Source organism: Tursiops truncatus, chromosome 4 (assembly GCF_011762595.2).
Source record: "Tursiops truncatus isolate mTurTru1 chromosome 4, mTurTru1.mat.Y, whole genome shotgun sequence".
Lineage (NCBI taxonomy): Eukaryota > Metazoa > Chordata > Mammalia > Artiodactyla > Delphinidae > Tursiops > Tursiops truncatus.
The window spans coordinates 68506889-68519194 of NC_047037.1; the positions used below are offsets into that span (position 1 = coordinate 68506889).

General features: G+C 42.4%; 1 protein-coding gene across 4 annotated transcripts in view; it reads right to left on the reverse strand.

Moving 5' to 3' along the window:
* Positions 1 to 597: 597 nt before the first annotated feature.
* Positions 598 to 12306, reverse strand: part of MB21D2 (Mab-21 domain containing 2) — a 107205-nt gene continuing 95496 nt past the window's right edge. For all 4 annotated transcript variants that reach the window (XM_004315775.4, XM_073804031.1, XM_033855629.2 and 1 more), the window contains one exon: positions 598 to 3649. In XM_004315775.4, coding sequence (XP_004315823.2) covers positions 2385 to 3649 — 1265 coding nt within the window. In that variant the 3' untranslated portion in view covers positions 598 to 2384. The remainder of the gene's footprint in view (positions 3650 to 12306) is intronic.

Sequence of the window (12306 nt, forward strand, 5' to 3'; positions counted from 1 at the left end):
CCCTTGAGGCATTTTATATTATACTTGAAACATTATTTTAACCAACCTTCCAGGCTTCAAAAGGACAGAGGGTTAGTAGGTCAATGATTTGCTTATGTTTCAGACAAGAAAAGGTATCAGACTACGTCTCATTTCTACTCACCTTCAACAAGGTCTGACTTACCAGCCCTAGGTTTACGGTACTGATAGCAAATCCAAGTACTTCCTCTTCCGTATCCAGGGTGCATGCTGCTCCCCCAGCATCCCAAGCTAGAATCCTGAGCATGTCCCCGAATGGAGCAGCTGACATTGTATGCCCAATCCCTAACTAATGATTGTGGCCAGGAAAACAGTTATTTTGATTGGCCTACACCAATCAGGGTGCACGTCTGAAGCTGGGGATTAAGTCATTTCCCAAGAAGGACACATTATGTGGAGGATAGGTAGATAATAGTAGGAAAACTGGAGAAAGGGAAGAATGAATACTGGTTGTTCACTACATAGACATCTGGCCTGAAAGACAACAGCAAGCCCAGGGCTATAGCTACTGAAAATTACTGTTGGGATTACTAATAAGGAAATAGTTTCCAGATTACAAACTAACAAACAACAACAAAATTCCAAGGCCAGTATGTTTCTTTTATTATTATTATTTTTGTTTGACTTAAGATGGTTGAATGATTTCATTTTCATTTATAAGCATTACAATAATTCCCATGCAAAAACCAAGACCGTATATGCCTAATTTCAATCGGCCAAAATCCAACCCGTGAGACTGGACATTCAGGATCAAAATCAAAATGTTGCTTGACCTTTCCAATACTAGACATCACGGTCATCCTTTGAGAGATCGGCAGGCCCCTGACCTCCCAAACACTACAGTTTGCCATGAGTTCATACCAAAACAGGGAGCCAATCGATGCCTTGCAGCACTTAAACCTGGCAAGTAATTTCATTCATGAAGACAGGACACCTCTACACCAAGGCTGCCACCCACAGTTATCTCCTGGTTCCTGCTCTATAGAAAAATCTGCTTTTGAACAAGCATGGTATCTTCTATGTGGGGACTGATATTAATTTTTCCTTCCAGTTTTCCTCAAAACTCTCAGTAGAAGCAAAGAGACTTTACAAAAAAGCTTACCTCTATAATGTCAAAAGAAATACAGTTGACCCATGACTAATGCAGGGGTCAGCGGCACCGACCCCTGTGAGGTTGAATATCCACATATAACTTTACAGTTGACCTTCTATTCACGATTCCAAATCCATATATTCAACTAACACATTTAGTGGAAGAAATCCGTGTGTAAGTGAACCCACGCAGTTTAAACCCGTGTTGTTCAAGGATCAACTGTACATACAAAGACAACTACTGTATCAAGCATGTACTTTCCCCAGCTTCAGATAAAGTCACTTAGCAGATACAAAGCTTTAAAAATTTCTCAGTAAGATAGGAACCAGGAATATCAAGGAGGGCAAAACAGGACCCCACAATTAAATAACTAAACAAATACAAAGAATCATTCTGTTGATGAAGACAAATGGGCTAAATGAAGAAATGACAGCATTTCAACAGTGGATGTCAATTTATATTGAAATACACGCATTGGAACTCCGACAATGGCAAAAATCTCATTAGTGCAAATAACAATTATAATGGTATATTCTTTAATAGGATTTAAATAAGGCTTCAAATAATTACACACACTAAAACTACCATTTGGAAACCTTAATTCTATCTGGAAAGTTGTCAAAGACACCCTTCCAAACCATCCAAAGTTCTGATTTAAGGACAATTACATTCAATGAAGTTGCTCCAAACACAATTTATAGCATTACCACTTTCAAAGTCTACATTGTTTGGCAGAGAGGGAGAAAATACCCCGGCCACTGGTCGAAAGAAATAAATCCAACTAACGTACCAGGTAGTTCCCAGGTTCAGATGATTTTCAAATATCTGTGGTGATGAACGCTCATTAAAAAAAATAAAGACAAAAAAAGGAAAACAAAAAAATAAGAGAATCCTGAAGCATGAGAAAGAGATTTGTTTCCCCACTCCCATGAACAAAAGTATGAAAGCACAAAGTATGAAACAGAAAAAAGTGAGAGAATTCATGGGTATTTTCATCTATGGCTCAAGTTCTCCTTAAAAAAAACAAAAACCAAACACCAAAACAATGTGTAATAACTACAAAAAGTAAACAACAAAATCAGAGGCAGAATATGAAATAGTAATATACTGTTTCAGAGCCTGCACCATCCTGCAGAACCAGGAAACTTAAAATGTGTTCTTAACAGATCCAACCTAGGCTGGATATGTAAAAAACAGAAAGACGGCATCACAAACCACACTACATATTATGAGAGTTTTAGAACCAGAGCGGAAAAAAAGGCAGCAAAAACGCTCAGAAAAATTTATCATCAATTCTGAAATGGGGCCTTGTCACATCATCAGGGTTAATGAAGACGGAGATCGACTTCCCCGGGTTCTCAGTCACTAGTTGCTGCAGTTTTTTGGCCAGACGGTCATCGGGCTGGTTGGGGTCCCCTCCGTCGGACTGCGGGGAGGGGATGGTAGTGGTGCTCCCTCGTCTCTGGAGCTCCAGTGTCAGCCGGTTGGCTGCCTTGACGTGCTCGATGGCGGTGCGCAAGTGCTCCGCCGGGTCTGAGCGGACGGAGGAGAGCTTCCGCGCGTGGAGCATGACCGTCTCCTCGGACAGGTGCTCCAGCATGTTGCACTGCGGGATGAAGTAATTGGGACACATCTTGTTGACCAGACAGTGTTGCAGGTCATCAATGAGGCCCAGCAAAAAGTGGGCTGCATAGTCTTCTTGGGCCAAATAGTTGGCAGGAAGTCTGTCGCAGGCCCAGAGCATCATGCTCCGCAGGTGATAGGGGCTGATAGCCTTGGGCCGGGACAGGAGTTTAATGATGATGGCTTTGCAGGCCTGGTAGGCCTGCATGAGGCTGCTGGAGATGCACTTCTTCAACTGCACCTCACTCCTGGCAAAGGACAGCCGCCACTCATTGTCCTTCTTTCCCTTGTAGGAGCAAGCAGGCACCAGGTAAAACCCACTGATGACTTCTTCCTCGGTGATCTTCCCATCCCAAAAGTGGTTCTCCATTAGCCAGCTCTGGGCCACTGCCGGCCAACCCTTGAAAGAGACCACTGGGACGATATCGTACAACATGCGACTGCTCCCCACACCCAGAATGATGGAGATGATGGTCCCATTCTTTTCTACCTTTTCCACCTTTGGCATCCCTCGCTGGGGTTTCTTCTGTATCTCTGACAGGACGATGCTGATGGAGTCATAGAACCAGTCAGCCACTTTGGTTGGGGAGAAGAAGTAGTTGGTGGCACCATTGATGTGATCGACGATGGTGCAACAGTCTTTCCACTTACTGATCGTCCCCTCGTCAAAGAGCCGAAGGCTCAGCCAGGAGTGGCACAAGGCTGAATGGCGCATATCCAGCGTCACAGGCTGATTACGGTCGTGAAGCTTCAGGGCTGGCACCAGAAGAGTGAAGTCCATATCATAGTCGGTCCCTCGGGCATAGACATTAAGCTCATCTAAGTCCAGGTCTACCACGCCTTCCCGGACTCCTCCGGAAAGCAACAGATACTCATTGGCCACTGGAAGTTTTTGGTCCAGCTTTTGCACCATTCCTAAAAACAGAAGGAGAAAACACTGTTACAGGAAGCACAGATACAAGAGTCTTATGCATCAATCGAGAATGTGCTGAGCTTCTAAGAGCCACTATTCGTTATCAATACAAAACCAGATCTTAGGCTGCTGCACGGACCCAGCCAACAGTACGTTGTTCATTTTCATCGGTGCTAGAATCCATCCTTTTCCAAATGGGAGAATTATGCAGATTCTTCTCTCATGGTGAAAGCAGTATCATTTTCAATCATAAACCAGGGCTCCTCTTCCCCCAGTCATCACCTCGGTTAATGGCACTGCCATCCACTCAGTCACCCAGGCTGAAAAACCTTAGTAAGTTTCAAGTCTTACTTGCCTTTCTACTGCCAAATCTTATCTATATAGCCTCTGCGACATTTCTTGTTCCTTCCCTGTTCTCCATCTCTGCTGCCATCATATAACGCCTGGCTCTTCCATCTCTTGCCAAAGCCGTCTCTCTCCCTCACATCCTCACCCTGCTTAACTTTCCTCTGTTCTGATGATTCTCAATGTGGGCTGTGGACACTGAAAGTAAGACACTTTCAGAGGACAGTGAGGTCATGACTCCTTTCATAATACTAATACATTATTTGCCTTTTTCACTGTGTTGACACTTGAGCTGACCTTTAATGGTACAAAAGTAAAGAAGGGAAAAATTGCTGGTGCCTTAGCATTAGTCAAGACAGTGGCACCAACTGTACTAACAGTCATTTGATTCTTTTTTTTTTTTTGCGGTACGCAGGCCTCTCACTGTTGTGGCCTCTCCCGTTGCAGAGCACAGGCTCCGGACCCACAGGCTCAGCGGCCGTGGCTCACGGGCCCAGCCGCTCCGCGGCACGTGGGATCCTCCCAGACCAGGGCACGAACCCGTGTCCCCTGCATCGGCAGGCAGACTCTCAACCCCTGCGCCACCAGGGAAGCCCCGTTTGATTCTTTTTTATTGGCATGCACTAGCAGTTAAAAATTAGTAATAATCCAGTTTCACTTAAAATCCTTAATGGAAAAGAAAACTGGATTAATTTTGTTGAATCCCAACTTTCAAATCTCCTTTTTATGTGACAAAATAGGAAGTAACCATAAGGCACTTCTGCTGCATACTGAAATACAAACTCTGTCTTCAAGAAAAGCACTCATGTTTGAGTTGGAGGCTAAATGAGCTGCTTTCTTCGTGGAACGCCATTTTTAATTTAAAGAATTACACATAAACTATGGGTATTTAGACTTCAGTATGTAACAGACATTTTCTTAAAAACTGAACAAATTAAGACTGACTTCACAAAAACAACTGAAATATTTATTGCCAATGAAAACATCAGACCTTTCAGGAAAAAAGCATTATTTTAGAAAACTTATCTCCTGCACCATAAACTTAACATCTTCCCAAATTGTATACTTTCCTTTTTTTCTTTTCTTTTTTTTTTTTTTTTTTTGCGGTACGCGGGCCTCTCACTGTTGCGGCCTCTCCCGTTGCGGAGCACAGGCTCCGGACGCGCAGGCTCAGCGGCCATGGCTCACGGGCCTATCCGCTCCGCGGCATGTGGGATCTTCCCGGACCGAGGCACGAACCCGTGTCCCCTGCATCGGCAGGCAGACTCTCAACCACTGCGCCACCAGGGAAGCCCTAAATTGTATACTTTTCTAATGAGATTGGTGGTGACAGAACAAATGTGACTTTTAGGGATGATATTATGAGCTCTTTAAGAGTGAGAACCATGTCTCAAGATGTATGAAGCAGCCACAGGGGTCCGCTCCCAGTAGGCACACAATTGAAGCTATGACTGAATGACAAAGGAACAAACAGATGAAATTAATAGGCTTAAATATGAAATACATAAAGGCGAGACGGAAATGACTGTTCCACGACCAACATACAAATTTACCTTCCCTGCTTCCTGTCTTTTTATTATGGATTTACCTGTGCTTCATTATCTGACAAACTACCAGCATCACTCCGTGACTTATTTAACAACTTTTCCTGAAAGATCGAAAAGAATGACCACAAATTATGATTCCATTAGTCATTGTAGTTACTTTTAATCAGCATAGTTTTCTATTCATAAGGCAATACCAATGCAAATAAATAAACCATGTATATGTGTCTATGCTCCCACTATATTTCAGAATCTGACACTCTGATAAAAATGTGCTCTTTTTCATTCTTTAAAATCCTATTTTCCAAACAACAAAGAGCAAACGATCACTTTCTTTTTAAAGCAATCAATAAGTTATCCAGCATTAAAGAATCAACAATTCATCAGAAAGAGAATTCAGTGTACCCGATTTTTGGGGGGGGGGGTGTGCTGTTTCTCACGCTCCCTGTGCTGTGATGGGGCACCCAGATCCCTCTTCAATAAAGACTTCTTGTCTCAGCTGCTGAGGCTGTCAGTGCCTATCCCTCAAGGATGGTCTGACCGCAAAGAGCCACCTCAACTAAGACCCTGGGCTGTGGTTAGGGTAGGAGGTAAACATCCCGTAACCAATCAGTGTGGAAGTGCCCCAGTTCAGGGTACTCTGATGAGTCCCCGGCACCCGGAGTTCCCACTGGGGCCCACTGAGAAGGACACCACACTTCTCCCTCCGCCTGACCCTGCTTCCGCCCCCTCCCTTGCACAGGTGCAGATCCCAAGGCTGCTCCTTTGTAAATATCCTCACTCCATCTCAGGGGCTGCTTCCTGAGGAACCCAATCTAAAACACTACATACTAACCCAAGCAGCCTTCACTACAAATCAGCAGTGAACAATTTATTTTCCTTTTAAAAGTGGTTTTTAAAAGCCAGACAGCAACCAGTGTGGAAATTGTGACACCGAGAAAAAGATTCTTTTCTCAGTTGTCATTATGTTTCAGTATTAACCTCATCTTTACAAAGTAACAGCTACTACCACCACAAGTTTTGGCTGTAGCTCTAAGAGGATAAGATGGAATTTTCAGAATCCCGAGTAGGTGGTGAAAATCACTTTTACTATTTTACAGGCTCACGTGGAGGTACAGATACTTTCAAAAGGAAACATTTGATCTTGAAATAATTTACTCATTATTTCATATATTGTTTCATTCCAGCATCTGGAGCGCCCCAAACACACCTGGGGAAAACCGTGACATGCTGGGTTGTAAGTAGTAAATAAGATCTGAATTGATCAGTAGTATTGTTATATGGACACTACATAATTGTCCCCTCTTAGGCATAAATAACTCAAAATTATATACATCTTTTTCTCCTAGACTGGATCCAACTGGCTCTGAGCACACTAGCCAGAACCTGTCTACACAACCAGAATAACATGTGTAGTAATGGGCTGGGGATAACTTGTTTACAAATGTGTCACTGAACTTTGCCTTGGATTGCCACAGTTTTGTTCCGATAATTACAGGTGAGAAAAAAAGCTAAAATTCCTTTCTGCCCTCTACTGGATTAAAGAAGAAGTTTTAACATATTTTCACTTGTTAGAATATTCCTCTTTCCTCCCAATTGCTGCTTATGCACCTAAAATGTTGACCCTTCTTTCAAAAGAGCCGTATAAAGTATTTGGCTAAATTCTAATATTCAGGGGTTAGGATAATGTTGGACATTTCTTATTCCTTTAAAAAGGGCAGACAGAACTTGAGCAGTAGTGAGAATATAGCTGAAGCTCATTTGCTAAGCTCCTAAGAGTTAGAAGGAAAATCCCTAAGGCCACACTGTTCCGGAGGCGGATCCCCTGAGACCTCCACATCATTTAGCCCGCCTGAGCCCATTAGTCTACAGTTTTACAGATTATTTGGTAGCACAAATTGGAGCCTTCCCCAGAACTGCACAAACTCAAAGGCCCTCCTTGAAAACTTTCCTGGGCTAAGTTTAAGTAAAAATCAGCTGACGTTAGCTGTCATCCCAGATGGGTTGCCAGGCAACTAAAACACAGGCAGGGTCTGAGAGGGAAAAAAAATTCTACTGTACACTTTGGCTGTAGGCATTAGTTCCAACAGATGCCATCTCTGAACTGATCTAAGGGTTTTTTGTGTAATTACAGGAGATTTGTGTGATATCAAGTGCCTCTGGCTGTTTAGCTATTAGTAAATTATGGGAAACAGTGAGTGGGAACAAAAGAAAGGTTGAACACACGCCACGGAGCTTGTTAGCAGCAGAGAAAAGAAGAGGTGGAGAAGTAGCTCATTCCCCTGGGCGGGTCTCTTCTTTTCAGGAAAGAACTGGCATATGTTTGCTCTTAAAAACACAAAGCAAAAGTGCCTCCCAGCCTCCCTTCCTGTAACTGATTCCTTGATTTCAGTTTATTTCGTAGTATCTACTTATGAAGACCTTAAAACTACTGTTTTAGGTACTGGGGCCCCAAGTTTAAGGAATGAGTTCCCTATCATCCACTTAGTTCTTTGCTGACTGCCTTCAGAACATCAAGTGAAAAACTGAAGTCTGTCCTGGACTCCCTTGTATTCTAGAGAACAAAACTTTATCACATTCTGTTGAATTCAGATTACTAATTCCCATCACTCAAACGTATAATGCCAGCTGGTTGACACCAGAGCACAAGAACTAAGTATCATTTGTCTTCTCCCATCTTCACAGCTTCCCTCAAGTACATCTATGAGAACTCAATTAGTAAATGGATAAGTGAAATTAGTACTTATATAGATTCCTTTAAAAAAATCAATTCTTAACTATGTTGAAGAGATAAAGATCTATCAAAGAGAGAAGACTTTTACGTCTTGTAATTAAAGCTACAGAATACATTTTATCTCTCTATATATCTTTGACTATGTATATAAAAAAGATTTCTATGTAGATAAAAAAGACCTGAATATCTCAATAATATTCATTGCTTCATAAAAAAGTATTACCTTTTTCACCTCAACTCATGTGAAACACCAATAACAGTGCCTTTATGGCACTGATCCTTAATAGTAGGAAAGGTACAGAATGGGATGATTTTGCAAAGTCCTTCTGTGTTTTTGATACATTCCCTTAGGGTAGCAGTCTCCTTAGCTGTTAATAAACAATATAAACCTTCCTGTAAAAATATTATCATCTATGTTTCAAGTATTTTTGTCAAACTTATTTGATAGTCTGAGCAACATTCTAAAAAGTAGGCATGGCCATCTTCTTCTAAAAAAGTCACCAATCTATGAGATTTTTAATGACTTCAAATTGGGGAAAGTTTTTTCATTTTCTTTATTCACAGCCAGAAATCATCTATATGAAGTCCCTCACTTTATAGGTGAAAAACTGAGTTCAGAGAGGAGAAATAACTCATTCAAGGTCACACAGCCCTGGGGACAGAGTCACAGCATTGCCTTTAATTCCCATATTTGTTGTGACGGTCAGAGTGGCAAATGCACACTGTTCTCCCTATGACAATGACCCGACTTGACATGAACGTAGAATGGCTGGGAAGGAAAGTAGCAGAGGTCTCAAGGCCAAGTGCCAGCTTTGCACTTTTGTTGGTCACAGCTTTCGTGTGACCTTGGACCGTCAGCAGAACATGCCCCATCATCCACATTTATCAGAAGGAAGGATGCACCTGACCTGTCTTACAAGAAGCTACCCATATTCCCAAATAAATACACTATAAGACGCAGGAAATACAGAAGCAAGACACCAGTGGAGCTTCCTAGCTTTTCAATTATCTGCTGAATGATCAGTAATATTAAAAATTTTATAGTATGTTTCATAAGTCAAAGAGTCTGTTTTATTTGGCATAACTGCTGAGACAACTGCAGGTAATGTTATTTAAACTTTTTAGAGACCTGATTAATTCACGTATGGTAATAACCTATTGACCAAATATATATAGTAACAGGACTGATTCAAAAGATGCCTCCTCAAAGAAGTCTTCCTTGATCTTTTCGCATCTTGACACTAATAATGTCTGCGAGAACACTGGAGTCAGAGCAAGACAGGCTTGGGTTTGAATCCTGGTTTTGTCATTTACTACTTAAGTAAGCCTGACAAGTTATTTAACCTCTCTGAGCTTCCAATTCCTCATCTATTCAAAAGGAACAAATAAAACCATAAAACCGCTCTTCTAGGGTTGATATGAAATGTCTAAGCACACTGTAGATATTTAGTTCCTTTTCCCAATATAGTCTTCCCTTTCTCCACCATCTATAAAACTGGCTTGGCCAAACAACTCCTATTCCACAGAGTTGATAATCTATCGAAAGCCTCTAAGCACGTGTAAGGCCTACAAAACATGTTAGATGAAGGGAAACGAATGAAGCATCCTCTCCTCCAGCAGCACCCAGACTGAAGCTAGCCCAGGGATGCCTCCTCTAGTGGCTGCCATCGGGTAGCATGCTGCACAGCCTGGCCAGTAGAAGGCTGGCTGGATTCCAGCCCTTTCGTGTTCCCTCAGAACAAGTGCCCTGCAAAATGAACAACCTACACACCCCTGTGAAGGACCCTGATCTGAATTCTTACCCTAGCACTTTCTACACCTATAATCATAGTGGGTTGTATTCATGGCTTATTGTCCCTCCTTAATGAGATAACAACATCTGGCACAGTAATTGGCAAAGAGTGTCAGTAAATGAAAGATGCTCTCGCAGTCAACAGTCTATGAGCTCCTGCAGTCAAGGTTTTACTACTGCAGGGGCTAATACAGACTTTGGGATTAGAAGGCAACTGTGGGTTGGGTGCATCATTTAGCTCAGTCAACTTGACCACATCATCAGTCACAAATTGGGAATCATGAGATTTGCCATATAATGTAATAGAAAATACTACCAGCATATCTCTATAAAATCATCCAAAAGTCAGGTTGGAAAAAAAAATAAGCCTGTCTAATCTTTCATTATTTTCTTTCTTAAAAATTAAAACTCAAGTTCTAAAAATTGGTGGGCCTTGGCAAAGTTTACTAAGCTATTTTGAACAGAATGAACATGAGTCAGACCTGGACTCAAGTCCAATTCATCCAGGACCAACCTAATTAAACAGTTTCCTTAAATGACATTGGGGAATAACAATTAAAAGTTTGCTGGGGGGGGGGGCTTCCCTGGTGGTGCAGTGGTTGCGAGTCCGCCTGCCGATGCAGGGGACACGGGTTCGTGCCCCGGTCCGGGAGGATCCCACATGCCGCGGAGCGGCTGGGCCCGTGAGCCATGGCCACTGAGCCTGCGTGTCTGGAGCCTGTGCTCCGCAACAGGAGAGGCCACAATAGTGAGATGCCTGAGTACTGAAAAAAAAAAAAAAAGTTTGCTGGGTGGCCATGAGGTTAAAACAAGAAAATGCACACCAAATTACTTAGTGTGTGGTCTGGTACTCACTTGGCAGTCGATAAAGAGAGGGTTCTGGGCATGTGCCCACATTAGCAAAACATTTTTCTCATCCAATAAGTCTTGCCTTTTCCTCCTTTTAGTTCTTAGGATAGTTTAAAAACTCATGGTTTCTGCCAATCAAGACTTATTGGCAAGACTCAAAGGAGTGTCTCATTAGCCCCACCTAGCAGCTGCCTACAGCTACAACAGGGCATGAAAGATAGGTTGTTAGTTTACAAAAGGAGTGACCATTTTAGAAGGCTCATTCTTGAAAGATAAAAACAGTAGCAAGTGAAAAGTACGAGTGATGCCAATACAGTATCATAAGGATACAGAAATATGCCAGTGATGACCAGATTACCTCTCTCCTGATCTTCAGAAGCAGCAAGAAGCTTCTAATGGAGATGTTCAGCATTAAGTCAAATGTACCCTCCTTCAGCCTGTGACCCAGCTGAGTCTGGTTTGTATTCCTTTCTCATTTGGGGATGTATATGCCAACTACTTAAGTACTCTGAAACTGGAAGTCTGGGTTTGATGGGCAGGGGGTAGGCTCTATATTTTAGAAGAGGAATAATGAAGGAGGTCAAGTCTGGGAAATTGCAAGGATGGTGGTGGGATTCAAAATTGGGGTTTGATTTATTCATGCATGTGACCCATAAGTATCAGTGCCTCCTCTGAGCCAGTACTATGCCAGATACTGAAGACACAACAGCGAAAAGAAACACACAGTCCCCACTGCATGGTCCTTATGTGGAGTGAGAAAGCCAGTTACATTTGTGTAAGTTGCATTTGTATCAATCAGGAGAGATGTGAATATGCTGAGTAACAAACCTAAAACCTCAGTGACTTCAAACAACAAAGTCTTATTTTTCATTCAGGCAACGTGACCATCAAAGGTTGCTGGCTAGGGCTCTTCTTTCCTTCATCCAGGACCCAGGTGGCTACAGTACCCCTCATCTAGAAACTCACAGGCCCTCTACTGGAGGAAAAGGAAGCCCTGGGGGATCTCTTTCCGGCAGCTAAACGCCTTGGCCTGGGAAGGACATATGTCATCTTCATTCACACATCACTGGCCAAAACTAGTCCCATCCAACCCCAGGGAAGAAACTGCAGTTCTACCTCATGCTGGGAAAGCAGAGAGCCAGAAATATTTGATAAGCAGCATGAACAACTCCCACACTAACCAAACAAGCACACACTAATGAACATATAATTATAAGCTGAGATAATAACTCTGAAGGAAGTGAATAAAGGTCCTAGCCAAAACATAGAAGGGGATGAAGAGGACTGAAAATTGTTTCGCCTGGAGAATGAAAAATTCAAGAAGACCATGAGATCCATCTTCAAATATGCGATAAGTTGTCCTGGTAAAGGAGAAACGGACTTTAGGATTCCAAT